Consider the following 14,887-nt stretch of genomic DNA (forward strand, 5'->3'; position numbering starts at 1 on the left):
GATCCCGGAGATTCAAGACAACTTACTGTCCCTTTTGCCCAGTGCTCTCTGGTCCTAATCACAGTCCTTCACCTTTCTCAGGGTTAGCCTGTGTTTCAAATGCATATGATCGGCGCTGGGGGGGCATAAGAGGGTCAGGGGGCTGGGGTTCTCTGGGGGGCAAACTAAGCCGACTCCGGGATCCAGACCCTTCTGTGCCTTCAGATTGGAGCTCCAAGCAGCTAAAGGGTCGGAAAGAATGAGCAGGGATCATGCTACAGGGGGAGGTTCTGGGGATGAGGCTGTAATCCACACCCCCAGTACAGGTCAGCGTCCGCCGAACACCCTGAGCCTCAGTCTTCTGGCGGTCCCGGGCCATGGCCACAGCAGCATCAAAGGAAAGACTGCCCCCATTCCTCCAAGAGGAGCGGGAGGCTCGGGACCCCCAAGCCCTTTCCCCAGGAGTCCCATCAAGCCGACCAGGCCTCGGGCATGGGTTTGCAGGTGCCACATGGATCTTGCCACACATTGCACTGGGCATCTTGGCAAACTGTGGTTTGGGGGGCACCACAGGCACAGAGCGGACCTGTTGGACCTGAACCAAGGTGGAAGCCAGGCGCATGCCCACACTGCCAGCTGAGCCAAATGGACAGGGGCACAGATTGCAGCCCTCTGGACTGGGCTGCCCCTCAGGCTCCATCTCCTCTGGCCGGGGCGGCTGTGGGACTGCCTGTTGTGTCTCAGAGGAGTGAGCATTGCCCTCTTTGGCACTGTCAACCTCCAGGGACTCTACATGTGACCCTTCAGGGAGGGAGCCCTCTTCTAAATGGTCACCTCCAGCCCCCTGGTCTCCCTCAGCCTCTCCATCCCCACTCTCTCGTTCCTTGCTCACCTCCCCTACTCTTCCTTCAGCTGCTGCTTCTGGGCTTCTGTTATCTTCACCATCTCCTTGTTCTTCTCTTGCCTCTTGGTCCCCATCCTTGCTCTGTCCTTTGACCTCATCCTCTCTGCCTTCCTCAGCCTCTTGTTTGTGTACAACTTCCCAGCTCTCCTCAGCAACTTGGTTTTCCTGGGCCCTGTGCTCTGGGTCCCTTCCAGGTTCTACCTGGGCTTCCTCTCCTTCCTTAGCCTCTTCCTCTCTCTCAGTCTTTCTTTTCTTCTCCTTGTCTTTTCCCTGCTCTCCTCCTCCTTCCTCCATAACCTTAGCTTCTTCCATACACTCATCCTCCTGTGGACCCATGGACTCCTCTCCCTTGGCCTCTGTCTCTTCCCCACTATCTTTTCTCAAACAGACCATCATCTCTTGGTTTCCCCCAACCTCCCCTTCTTTCTCATCAGCCTCTCCAGCCTCTACCTCACTCTCTGGACTCCCCTCAGCCTCCTCCCTGATGTCCCATCTGCTTCCAGGCTCAGCTTCCTTGTCCTCTCCAATTTCCCAGCATGCCTGCTCTCCCTCAGTCTGTCCTGGAGCCTCCTGATTTCCACACCTTGCTGCCTCTTCTTCCAGACTGCCTGGACCCTCCCAGCTTGGGGATTTGGGCCCCAGAATGGGACTTAGGTCATCGTAGGCACTCAGGAAGACTTCCTCCCCACTTTCGTCCTCTGCTTCAGGCCTGGGGTCAGCAGAGTCCAGGGAACAGCAGCTGGGAGCTAGGACAAACTGCGCCTCATCCAGAGACAGGTCATCCAGGGGTGGCTCCACAGAGAACTCCTCCACCTGTAGGCACAGCATTATGGCTCAGGACTAGGTGGCCCTGTCCACCCTCTGGATTCCTTACCACCCCCAAACCCAGCACAGCCACTCCTTACCTGATGCCCATCTCCCAGGAGCTCCTCCATGTAGCCCATCCCAGGGTCGTCCTCCCCAGGGGAGAAGGCTGCTCCTGCTGCTCCTGCCTTGGCCACCTCCCCATCCTCCGCCCCCACCCACTCAGGTTCTGAGCTGCTTGAGTCCTCTAGGAAGGAGAAGGAATCCTGCACCTCCTGGGACAGGCAGTCCTCCAGGGCAGGGGCCACATCCGCTGGGCCTGAGTCAGTCAGGGGACCTGGGGCTGGACTTGCCTCCAACTTCTCATCTGTTGGGAGAGAGGTAGTCCCAGGAATACAAAGGTCAAGACCAGCCCTGACTCTTCCCAGTCTGGGTCTTCCTAGCATTGCTGCAGTATGGACACAACAATCCCAGAAAAGATATTCCATGTGGCTGATCCTCTCAGACCAATATCCCTAACTATTGGCTTATAGCTGCCTTGATCGAGCTCCCACCAGGTGCCAAGCACAGTGCTATATATTTTACAGTGCAATATCTTACTTTTCCCACAAAACAACCCTATAATATAGGGTGTTTATCCCCATGTTACGTTTGAGAAAACTGAGACTCAGAGAGATTTGTCTAAGGTCACAAAAAGTAAGCAGCACAGCCAAAATTTCAACCCAAGTCTACTTAACCCTGTAGCCCATGTCCTTACCACTAGCCTGTGCTGCCTCAGTACTTCTTGTCAGCGACACTTCAGGAACTGGAGTCAGAGAAAAGATCAGATCCCAACTCTATCACCTCCTACCTAAATTAATAGCAAATTGCTTAACCTAAGTCTCAGTTTCCACTGCTGTAACATACGGATGACAACCATGCCTGTGTCATGAGATTACGAGAAAATGAAATAAGCTAACGCCTGCAAAGTCCCTAACACAACACTTGGCTCATACTTAGCCCTCGATAATTGTTAGCTATTAGTATTAATGTTACTATTATTGTTACCATCATCTATTATATATTCCCACCTTGTACTTAGTAATCCCTGCTATATATATCTGACACAGGCCCCCATTCTTGGTTATATCAGTGATCTGAAGGCTGCCAGAAATCTTCTTTCCATGAATCTCACACAATCTGATAATATTACTGGATTCCCCCAACCTCGAATCCAGGGAGGCTGTTGAAGGTAACCACCCAAAGCCCAAGGGCTGAGGCTCACCTGGGGGACCGGGGCCAGGGCCAGGGCCAGGGCCAGGGCCAAAGGCAGGGCTTGTCCGAGGCTGTAGGGCCGGGCACTCAAGGCCACGAGTGAGTCTGGCCAAGGCGACGTTAGAGATGATGTTTGGGGGCACGTTGAGGATAGAGGTGATGTGTAGTGGGAGGTTGACATTGTAGGGATCTGAGATGTGGACGCCAGCACAGCGCTCTGCACGGCTGCTGGCCCCAACACGGATCGCTGACCGCCCAGCTCGTGGTGTGCCTGGCTCAGAGTTTGTGCCACCCAGTGCCTCTCCCTCAGGCTCCTGTTCACCCTCTGCCACCTCCACAGAATAATTCTCCAAGCTCTCTTGCAGCAGTGGGTTTGGCCGAGGACTACTGGGTCCTACCAGCCCCTCTGGCTCTGTGGAGGAACGAGAGGTAGGCAATAGCCTCAGCTGCAAGGGGCCTGGATACTTCAGGAAGGCTTTGGAGAGTGACCCCTGCTTCCTCAAGCATGAGAGGCAGGACGGCTTGGAAGGCACCAGGCCCAGCTTCCCTTGGCCACTGCTGCACACTCTCCATAGCCAATAAGTCAAAGACCATTGCACCTGCACGTACCTAGAAACCCCCTTCCCTCCCTGCAGACACAGTCACTGGCCATGACTGCCACCACACACACACCACCTTTTCCCTCTATGTACACTCATGAACACACCCATAGATTAAACAATAAGCTCACCATTGTAAACCCAGCATCCTGCACTGTGGCTGGTGTATAATAGGCACTCATTACATATTTTTGAAATTAGTGAGCATACTTGGCCACATGTACAGACACACACACAGAAATGCACACACAGTGGTCTCCTCTATAATACTGTTGGTTCCTCACAGACCCATTCACAAACATGTTTCCACACAGGTGCTCACAGGTCCATGCTGTTTGTCACGCAGCATGCGCGCGCGCACGCACCCACACCCCCCCCCCACACACACACAGGAGTGCACACCTATACTCACCATCACAGGCCCCAGCTGCAGCACTCAGGGAGTCCATGCTCTTGGCTGGCCGCAGAGTCCCCTTATCAGATTTGTCCTCTGCAAGAGAGGGATGTGCATAGAGCCAGGGCCTGACACGCCCTTGGCAGAGCTCCCCCCCATCCATCTCCCCAGACTTACCCCTATCTTCAGCCCCCCGCAGAACTTTACGCTTAGTCTCATGGCCAGAGCGACCCAGGTTGAAGATAGATCTCCACTTCCTGACCTTCAAAGACCCCTTCCTCCTGGAGGAAATGGAGAAATCACTGGGGTTGGGGCCGGGGGGTCAGCGCAGGGGAAGAGGGCCCAGGAAGGAGGCCTTACTTGTGCTCTCCAATCTCAATGATAGTGTGGTAGGGCCGTATCTGTGGGGGGCCATCTCCAGCCTGCAGGCTGCTAGGCAGGTTGTAGGGCAGGGACCTGGGCATAAGGTCATCGGGGCTGCCTGATGCCCGGGCCCCTGGAATTGATCGCCATACACTCTCCACCTCACCACCTAGGAAAAGAAGAAGAATTGACCAGCCAGGAACAGAGATGACAGAGGGCCCTCAGGTACCCGGCTCCTCATTGTACCCTCCCACTCACCAACTACCCTGTTAGGGTTATACTCCCAGACCCCTGGAGATCCATGTCTAGCTCCTCAGAGGAGAGTCCTCAAGGACAAAGATGGCCGGGAGCTCCCAGGACATTAGCCTGGTGGGCTGGGGGTGGGAATGATCAGTCGCTAGCCTTGAGAGCCAGGACGGTGATTCAGAGGTCAAGCTATGCCCTGGACTGAGAGCAGAAGAGGCCCGCTCAAGTTCTGACTGCGACATTGTCTCTCCAGGGTCTTCTCCATATGACCAGAAGCAACATCTCTCTATGAGACTCAGTTTTCTCATTTACAAAATGGGAAGACTGAACTAGATGATCTTTGAGGCCCCCTATAACTCTGATATGACTCCCCAGAGAGTGGTGATGTGGTGGGTGGGAAGGATACTGACCAGAGAGGGCAGCACCCCCAAAGAGCTGCTCCACATGTGTGAGGATGAACTCGACAACGATGGACTGCACACGCACCTCCATGAAGGCTGCTGTCCCATTGAAGCCTGAGGCCTCTATGTCCTTAGACCTGTGGAGATGTGGAGTTATTCTACCCCCAGACCCACCATACTTCCCCATCTGAATTCTCCCTAAAAATACCTTATACCCTTTCCCCTGCATGCCCTTAACTCCACCTCCACCTCTTAAACCATATGCATGATTCAAGTCTCAAATGCCACTTCCTCCAGGAAGCCTCCAGGACTTAACCCTCCTCAGGATTAAGCTCTACTTCCATTGCACACCAGGGTGCCTTGTTTATAATGAATATCAGGACTTCTCATAGTCTACCTTGCACCACAGGAAGTAATATGCAGGCCAGTTCTCCAATAGACTGCAAGACATTTGCTCAAGAAACATTTGACAAGGACCTGTCCTGTTCCAGTCCCTGAGCTCATATACAATGTAAGAAAACACAAAGGCCCTGCCCTTAGGGTCTTTACTCAAACTCAGAGAAGGCGCTCAAGTGAGTGAGCCCCATCCCAGCCAATGTGACCATAACCCTTCCTCTTTCTCACTGGGCTCCGTGAGACCCCATGCCCCTCTCCATTGCACTCACACAGCCATACCCCATCCTGGGGTAGCCTCCCAGTGGCTAGTCTCTGATAGAATCCCCACACTGCTCACGCACACACCTACCTCAGCAGGTTGGGGGCCCACACGATGGCCAGGTTGCGGGCGTGCATGTTGGTCTGGGCACTGAATGAGGCCATGTGCACCAAGTGCCTCATGAGGAACTCCAGGGTCCTGCAGAAAGGAGGTGTCATGGGGCAGGGGTCACACAGGGAACACCCAGGGCAGGAGTAGGGCTAGGGCCTGGGAGCTGGAATAGAGGGGACAAGTCAAGGCCCCAGGTAGAGAGAGAGCCTGGGCTGTGTGAGGAGTCAGGGCTCTGGGTGGGAAGGAGCCCCACACACCTGTAGTTTGGGACAGGGAGTTCTCGAAGCACCTCTAGGATCTTGACCAAGCGCTCTGGCTCCAATTGCACTGCCACAGCCTCCTGATTAGGGGGAAGAGTTCAAGAAGCAGGAGTCAGTGACCCAGCACTGCCCCTGCTTGCTCCCCAGAGCTCTGAGCCAAACTCTCAGGAACAATCTGTGCAGTACCCCACACCTCCACAACCCCAGGTCTTCCAAAGCACGCTGACAGAGAGGGCTCAGAACTTGGGGCCCACAAGACCTACAGCTGAATCTTGGCTATACCAGTTGATAGTTTTGTGACCTTGAGCAACACTCTGCCTTAGCATCCTCATTGGTAACCCTCTGGTACTGGAATACATCAGTGGCCCTACCCTATGGATGCCCCAGGGGCCGTGGAGTTATTCCAAAGGTTCAGGAAGGCCTACACCCATCCAATGTAGCTTATGTGGGCTGAATGGCATGCCGCTGCTGCTCAGGATCTCTAAATGCTGTTGTGCTCAATAAAATGTAGCTTATTTAAAAAGTGTTACTCAGGGGCCAGCCTGGTGGCACAGCGGTTAAGTGCACACGTTCCACTTCGGCGGCCCGGGGTTCACCGGTTCGGATCCCGGTTGCGGACATGGCACCGCTTGACAGGCCATGCTGTGGCAGGCGTCCCAAGTATAAAGTAGAGGAAGATGGGCATGGATGTCAGCTCAGGGCCAGTCTTCCTCAGCAAAAAGAGGAGGATTGGCAGTAGTTAGCTCAGGGCTAATCTTCCTCAAAAAAAAAAAAAGTGTTACTCAGTTCAGGATAGTATTTTTGTCATGTGTTTTCTTACTCAAAAGATGTTCAATGTACAATCACAGCTCATGGAGGGGCATGCTTGGAGAAGTTTTGATTTCTGAAAAGGATTTTAATTCTCTTAACTATAGAGAAGCTCTGGTCTAGGTGACTTCCAACGGCCTTCCAGCTCTGACCACCTGGCCTCTACTCTCCCTGTCTCACCCCATGCTGTGTGTGATCCACAGACCTTAGGGAAAGGAGGGAGAATGAAGAAGAGGGACAGGGGAGGGGAGAGGTAGGAGATTTGGAGAGGGGGGTCTTTTCATTTCCATGTGGTCTCTGTCATTCAGGATCTCGAGGACTCTGTCTGGCATTAGACACACTCGGGATGTCCCAACCACAGCAGCCACCCCCTCAGCCTTCTTTTCCACACCACTGCCTCTCAACTCACAGCAAACTTGTCATAGAGCCGGTAAGTGAGCAGGGGATCTGGCAGTTCTCGGAAATAGGCCTTGCACAAGGAAGAGACGCAGTGAATGTCCTGGAGGTAAACATCTCGCCGCAGGTCTGGCTTCCGCTCTGCCTCAAACTCCTGCCTGGGGAGGTGCAGAGTGGTCAGGAGTGGTGGGGGTCAGAGGAAATGTGGGGAGAGGTGGGAGCTGTAGAGATGGGCTCCAGGCAGGGTCTAAGGTCAGTGTGTGTGGGACTTTGAAGGAGAACGTTGGGGCATGTATATACACAAGGCAGCAAGTCTAAGACGTTGTATATGTCGGTGTGTAGAGTGGATGTGAGGATGGGTAAGTGGACCTGTGCATGAACAGGGATACATATCAGAGATGTAGCTGCAGATGTGAGAAGCAATGTAGGGGTCAGTAGAAGTGGGGGAGATGAGCCTAAATGTGCGTTTGTTTCTGGGTATGTGTAAAGATGGATGAGTGTAATTCTTAGAAGGAAACGTAAGTGTAAATCTTCATGATCTTGGATTAGACAACAGTTTCTTAGATATGACATCAAAAGCACAAGCAAACAAAGAAAACGTAGACAAACTGAACAGCAACATTAAAAACTTGTGTGTGTCAAAGGATACTATCAAGAAAATGAAGACAACCCACAGAATGGGAGAAAATAGTTGCAAATCATAGATCTAATAGGGGTCTAATATGCAGAATATACGAAGAACTCATAACGCAAAAAAGACAACCCAATTAAAAAATAGGCAAAGATGGGGCCGGCTCCGTGGCCAAGTGGTTAAGTTCGCGTGCTCCGCTGCGGCGGCCCAGGGTTCGGATCCTGGGCGCGGACATGGCACCGCTCGTCAGGCCACGTTGAGGCGGCGTCCCACATCCCACAACTAGAAGGACCTGCCACTAAGATATACAACTGTGTACAGGGGCGGGTTGGGGAGATAAAGCAGAAAAAAAAAAATGATTGGCAACAGTTGTTAGCCCAGGTGCCAATCTTAAAAAAAAAAAAAAAAAAAGACAAAGAATTTGAACAGCATTTCTCCAAAGAAGATATACAAATGGCCGATAAGCACACCAAAAGATGTTCAATGTTATTAGTTGTCAGGGAAATGCAGATATAGAGGAGATATCACTTCATACCTACTAGGATGACTATAATTAAAAAAACACACACTTACAAGTGTTGGCAGGGATGTGAAGAAATTGAAACGCTCATACTTTGCTGATGAGAATGTAAAATGATACAACTGCTGTGGAAAACAGTTGGGCAGTTCCTTAAAAGGTTCAACACAGAGTTACCATATGACCCAGCAATTCCACTCCTAGGTATAGACTCAAGAGAATTGAAACCATGTGTCCACACAAATACTTGTATATGAATGTTTACAGCAACATTATTCATAGTAGCCAAAAGGTGGAAACAACTCAAATAGCCATCAACTGATGAATGGATAAAAAAAACGTGGTATAGACACAATGAAATATTATTCAGCCATAAAAAGAAATGAAGTACTGGTACATACAACAACCGATACATACAACAACTGTGCAGCAACCTTGAAAAAAACACTAAGTGAAAAAAGCCAGGCACAAAAGGTTACAATTAGATGAGTCCATTTGTGTGAAATGTTCAGAATAGACACAGAGAATTAGATAATAGTGATGGTTGCACCACCTCGTGAATACAGTAAAAACCACTGAATTGTACATTTTTAAATGGTGAATTGTATGGTATGAGAATTATATCTAAATTTTTTAAAAGCTGAGTGGGTATATGTGAGAGTGGTGTACGTAGGAATAGAGGGGTGTGTGTGTGTGTGTGTGTGTCTGTGTGTCTGTGTGTGTGTCAGTGCGCATGCCCTAGCCTGGGGGAGTGGGGTGCATGGTCGCAGTCTTGCCTGAGGAGACTCTAGAGCTCCTTCCTTAGTACTTAGCATCTATGTTTCCTTCTCCCCATGTCCCCTCACCCCCCTGGCTCCCTGGCCACCTGGCCGTAGAGCCTTCCCCGCACTGCCTGACTCACCGAAGCTTCTGGATGTTGGAGGAGACCCCTGAGAGGCGGTAGATCCCGTCCACCACTCCATATTCCTCCACAAACTCTGCGCAGCTCCTTAGCACCTGGGGCACTGGGGACACAGATGGGGCAGAGAAAGAGAAATCATAAGGTCTAGGAGGTCAGAGACTGCAGGGGGTCTGAGAAATGGAAGCATCAGGGAAGGAGGTTTGGGGAGATTGAGGACAAAGCTCATAGAATAAAAACTTGTCAGAAAGATCCTTACAGGACGTCAGCTCCAGCCTGCCAACCCCTCTACAATATCTCTGCCCATTAGATCTGGAGCCTCTGCATAAACGCTCCCAGGGAGGAGGAGCTCACTGCCTCCCCAGACTGTCCACTCCTGTTAGAAAGTTCTGCTTTTGTTGAACCGAGATTTGCTCTCTGTAATTATTAGTTGCTACTCCAGATTTTTTTTTTCCCTAGGAAGGATTCACCCTGAGCTAACATCTGTTGCCAATCTTCCTCTCTCTCTTTTTTTCCTCCATCCCCAAAGCCCCAGTACATAGTTGTATATTTCAGTTGTGAGTCCTTCTAGTTCTTCTATGTGAGCCGCCACCATAGAAGGGCCAACAAAGCAGAGCACACTGAGCTTTAACCTCTAGGACATCAGGAGAGGCTCCAGGATTTTTAAAGGGGCAGCAGTCTGGTTAGAAGGGGGCTCAGGGGAAAGGACTGGTCTTAAAAGTGAGTTTACATACTACTTCATGTAAGATAAAGGAACATTAGTTGTCCCAACCAAAATGGAACCGGGCTACTAAGCAAGTGTATGGATATTAGATCTGTCATAGGAAGGTACACAAAATTGTGGCAGACCTTCAAACAGGTCACTTCAGGAGAGAAACACCTATGTGCCAAGCACTGTGCATTAGGTATTCTAGTCCCCATTTTACAGGCAAGAAGACTGAGGATCAAAGAAGTAACAAGTGCCTAGTATCACCCAGCTAGGTCCAGGATTCAAATCCAAGAGTGCAAAAAGCTGTACTACGTCTCCCAACCCCAGACCCCGCCCCTTATGACTCGCCTGTAAGCTCCTTAAGGACAAGATCAAAGTGTGACCCATTTTGATATTCCTCATATTATCTGACATGATGTCTCAGATGTGGGAAACTCTCAAAAACCATGTGTGGAAACCCAACTCCACAAGGCCACATAGTTATTTCTAAGCACTTCCCTGCTTTCAATCCTTTATTGCATATACACCCAGTCCACTCCGATCTTCATTTCTTACCTTACAGATACAGAATAAAATATAATCTCTTCAGTGTGGTATATAAGACCCTTCACAAATCTAGTCCACCTGCCATTCCAGCCTCAGCTCCAGCCAATCCCCTGACAAATCCTGTGATCCAGCACTGTGCTACAAGAACAAGCCTTGATACCATCACTCATGTTATTCCCTTGCCTGGAAATGCCCCTCCCTCTGTCTCTGCTTGGTAAACTCCTATGCATTCCTCAAAACACACCTCAAATATCACCTCCAATTCTGAACTCTTTGCTTATATCTGTCTTATGGTTCCCACAGTCCTTTGTTTATATCTGTTATAGTACTTATTACATTTTGTTATGATTAATTTCTTTTGTACCTATACCTTCTGACATAGTAACATCCTCCCCAGCATCTAGCACAGTGTTGAAACAGAGCAGGTGCCCAATAAATGTTTATTAAATGACTCAATGAATTAACCAATCAATTATGAGGATTGGTGACATCCCTTGGAGATTTAATAGACAATATTGCCTAAGACAAAACATTGAATCCTATTAACTGGGACTCACCAGAGAAATCCCCATCACGTGTCAGTGTCAGAAAAAGCTACGTTTCTCCTAGGCCATCTTTTCTTTTCCCTCTGGGCTTTATAAGTCTTCTGCCTAATTGTGTTTACTTCTTTACTTTAATCGGTAGGAAGCTCAGAGCCCACATCTAGGAACCACAGAGAACCCCCTGATATGCATTTCCGGGTACTGATTGCTTTCCCTTCACCACAATTCCTTCAGTCATTTATTCTATCTTTTTGTAGAGTTTTGGGTTTTGGAAGTCATCCATCCCAAGCTCTTTGTGGAATTAAGTAAGATAGAAATATAGAATGAAGGAAGTAATCAATAAATCTACCAACCACTATTTAAAACCCTCCTCATATGACCTGGCGTCCACATCCTTTGCCCTCCTGCACCCCAGAGACAGGACTGGGGTGAGACAAGGACGGCATCAAGGGTGCAAAATTTAAGGAAGCACTCACTCTTAGGGTTGCACAAGTGGCAACTGTGCACATGCACAACCTTGAGAGTGAATGTCTCCTTGAGAAAGAGGCACCTAGGCAATTGCCCAGCCCTGACAACGACAGCTTCCTTAAATTTGCACCCCAGTCAACTCCTCTTGCCTCACCTTAGTCCTGGCCCTTAGTCATCTTTGTTCTCCATCCATCCCTTCAGGACCTGTGCCCATTTGCCAAGGTCCCCTGACCTCAGGTTCCCAACACTGAATGCAGAGACGGGGCAGGTCCTCCTTGCTGCTCTACTCTTAGGTGTCTAATGCTATACCAACTCTCTTGGCCACCACATTAGTCAGTTGACTCATAAATAGTCAGCTGTCACCTAAACCCCAGTTCCTTTTCACATGAACTGCAACCAAGACAGATCTTCCCCATCTTGTCCTTCTCTGTTGATTTTGAACCTCCAGAAAGTGTCCTTAAAGAAGGGATTGAGAGCCTAAGGAGTCAGAGCCATAGAGGAAATAAGTCAAGGAGATGAGGGAAGAGGCAACAGGGTCAGAGAGATAGGGGAGTCTAGGAGATAAAGATCAGAGAGATGGGCTCAGAGGGAAAAGAGACAGGATTGGAGTGGTGGAGTCAAAGGGATGGAGTCATCAAGGAAATGGGAGTGGGTCAGGGAAGAGGGCTCAAAGCTTGGGGACCTGGAGAATCAGAAGCCTGAACAAAATGTCAAAGAGATAAAGATTAGGAAAAGGAAGAACTCAATACAAACAGGACTTGGGGAAGGAGGAGACCTGCCTAGGGCAAAGAGCTGGGAGAGGGCACTGAGATGGAGCAAGGGTGACAGGATGGGGGAAACCAAGATAATCAGGGAGGATAAATTGACCAGAAAGACAGAGCTCCCCTGGCCTGGGCTTTCATTTTTGCTGGATCTTGGATTAAAGAGAGAAACCATCACCAGCCTCTCTTTGTCCTTCCACTCTCCACCTGTCTGTGCCAGGAGGAGCTGGGGGATGGGGAGACAGCAGCCATTGCTGCTCTGGTGCCCCAGATTACACCACCCTTGGGCTCCCATGAGGATCTGATGAGGGCCAGGAGATGCTTCTCTCCCACTCTGGGATTCACCAGGATCAGGACCCAGCAACCAGCTGTCTATCCCTTCCAGAGAACATGCCTGGGAATGCAGACAGGAGCCATGAAGGGTTACAGGAGTGGGGTCTGGGCTGGCTATGGGTTCAATGTTTCAACATGGGGTGGGCAGGGGGCCACAGGGAAGGGCAGGGCCAGGATGAGGAGGCTCAACTGAGGGTTTGCAGAGAACTGGGAGAAGTAGATCGGCCCCAGTTAAATCAAATGGGTCTTGGCCAAGAGTCATCATTCTCAAGAGGAATTCCTTGTAAAGGAGTGAGCCCTGCCCTGGCAGCTGGGCTCTGCTCAGAGAGAAGAGAAAGGCACAGAGAAGCCACTTCAGATGTTTAACACTCTTCCTTGGGACCTGGGCTTTCCCTTAACAGAGGCCACTGGGGATGGGGGCCTCTGGGGGAGGAGAAAAGGGGAAGGAGGTGTCTGGGGACCTGGGGGCGGGGCTAAGAGCAGGAAATGAGCTGGGAACCACCATCACCCTCCCTCTATGGCAGGCGCCACAACCCAGAGCAAAGGAGAGGACAAAGAGGAAATGACAGATTGGGGTGGGGAGGGTTGGGGTGGGGGTAGAATCGTGCCTTCTCTGGGAGGAGCTTGAAGTGCCAAAACCAAGCTGTGTTGGGCAGCCGGGATACCTGCATTCAATGTCAAATCAAATCAAGAAATTTGTTGAGTGGCTACTCTATGCAAGGCTGAGCCCAATCTTGTCCCTGGTCCTGCTGGTTTCCAAGCCTCCTCCAAGGTAACTCAGGAAGGAGCTGGGTGAGCCCCACAGACAGCCCCCACACCCACTCTCATATGCACCCTCCACCCTCGTCTTCAGACCAAGCCTGAAGCCATCTCTCGTAATTTTTGGGTGTTCCCCATTTCAGCAGCTTCTCCCCTGGCCCTCCGCTTTCAACTTGTTTCTCCTTTGCACAGGGAGAACAGGAGAATCACAGAGACTGGGAAAGGGGGCTATCCCCACCCACATCCTCACCTGTGGCCCAGCAAGGCTGCAGAGGGGCCAGAGCCCCGGTAACCCTGTCCCTGCCTCTCCATCAACCAGGAAATCCCTGTCCCCCAAGTGCCATCCTCAGACTCTCCGGAGCCCTTGTCCTGTCCCCTTTCACTCAGACCCAAGGACTGTCCATGCCCCTCTTGCCACTCATCTCCTGACCCTGTCCCCCCAGCCTCCCTCTCCTGTCCCCAGTAGTCACCCTTCACCTCTATTTCTTCTACCTTTCCTGGGTCTCCAGTCTCTCCATCCTCTCTCCTCAGTGCTCCATCGCTGCCCCCATTCTCATGCCCTCAGCCTCCCCATCCACAGGCAGTTACACAGGGAGCTACCCTGCCTTCTTCACCAAGCCACATGTCCTGCCTTGCCTGTTCATCAGCCTCCCGGGTGGTGACCCCAAGCCACTGCCCCTTTCCCAGGAGCACCCAGAAGCTGATTCTGCCCCTCGGACTAGACCAGGCAGGAAAAGCTCCCTGTTCCCCACCCCCAGCAGCAGCTCTGAGGGGCCTCCTTACCCTCCTGGCCTGAGTGCTGCAGGTGCTCCTGCAGGTCGCACCCAAACACCCGCTCCTTCGAGCTGCCCTTCTTCTTTCCTTTCTGCCGAGACTTCATGGCCGGAGCCCCAGGGGTCTGGCCCAGCCACCTCTGTCCCCCAAGACCTTTGCCCTACCAGTCCCCCATGGGATCCCAAGCCAGCCTATGGGCTTGGCCTGGCCCCAGGGGGGCAGGGCTCCGAACTGGGGGTGGAGGGTGGCCTGGGCAACAGGCAGCAGCTCCTGCCTCTGGGGCCCCGGCCACACGGAAGTGGCTGTGGAAGAGGAAGCTGCCAGGACCCTGGCAAGAAGCTGTGTCTCGTGGCACTCGCCCTTCTCGCCCCACTCAGCCCTGGGGGGGGGCAGGAAGCTGTGCAGCTCCTCAAACCCGCTTCCTGTTAGAGCATCTTTGCAACCACAGGACCTGGGGTGGGGGAGGTAGCTGACATTCACATCCTCACTCATGGCTGGGACTTCACTCATTGGTCAAGGGGAGATGATGTCAGAGCCTTGGGGTGGGGTGGTGGCGCCTGGGGCGTGAGCAGGTGACTGACACCCTTAGAGACCAGAATTCAGGGGTTTGAGGTGGATACCTGAAGCTGGCTTGGGACCATGGTGGCACATGGCTGTGCCAAGTACACCCAGGAGGAGGAATGCCCAGACTCTGCCCCTGATGGGCCTCAGTCAAGTTACGTGGCTTTGCTAAGCCTCAGTTTCCACACATGTGAAAATAAAGGGAGTGGATTAGA

General features: G+C 51.5%; 1 protein-coding gene across 6 annotated transcripts; it reads right to left on the minus strand.

Moving 5' to 3' along the window:
• Nucleotides 1–26: 26 nt before the first annotated feature.
• Nucleotides 27–14,564, minus strand: ARHGAP30 (Rho GTPase activating protein 30). Of its 6 annotated transcripts, none has more exons than XM_044757669.2 (12): nt 14,121–14,564; nt 9,223–9,325; nt 7,187–7,331; nt 5,968–6,050; nt 5,690–5,797; nt 4,954–5,081; nt 4,295–4,466; nt 4,112–4,215; nt 3,953–4,030; nt 2,952–3,353; nt 1,960–2,054; nt 27–1,696 (listed from the first exon to the last, which is right to left on the minus strand). In XM_044757669.2, exons 1-12 carry the CDS (start codon nt 14,215–14,217, stop codon nt 59–61), a joined length of 3,153 nt encoding a protein of 1,050 aa, XP_044613604.2. In that variant the 5' UTR covers nt 14,218–14,564; the 3' UTR covers nt 27–58. The 6 variants fall into 6 exon arrangements, with proteins under 6 accessions (XP_044613604.2, XP_014690971.3, XP_044613606.2 ...); XM_014835485.3 differs by having other exon boundaries at nt 1,789–2,054; nt 14,121–14,557; XM_044757671.2 differs by having other exon boundaries at nt 1,789–2,054; nt 7,187–7,327; nt 14,121–14,492.
• Nucleotides 14,565–14,887: the final 323 nt, after the last annotated feature.

Source organism: Equus asinus, chromosome 25 (assembly GCF_041296235.1).
Source record: "Equus asinus isolate D_3611 breed Donkey chromosome 25, EquAss-T2T_v2, whole genome shotgun sequence".
Classification (NCBI taxonomy): domain Eukaryota; kingdom Metazoa; phylum Chordata; class Mammalia; order Perissodactyla; family Equidae; genus Equus; species Equus asinus.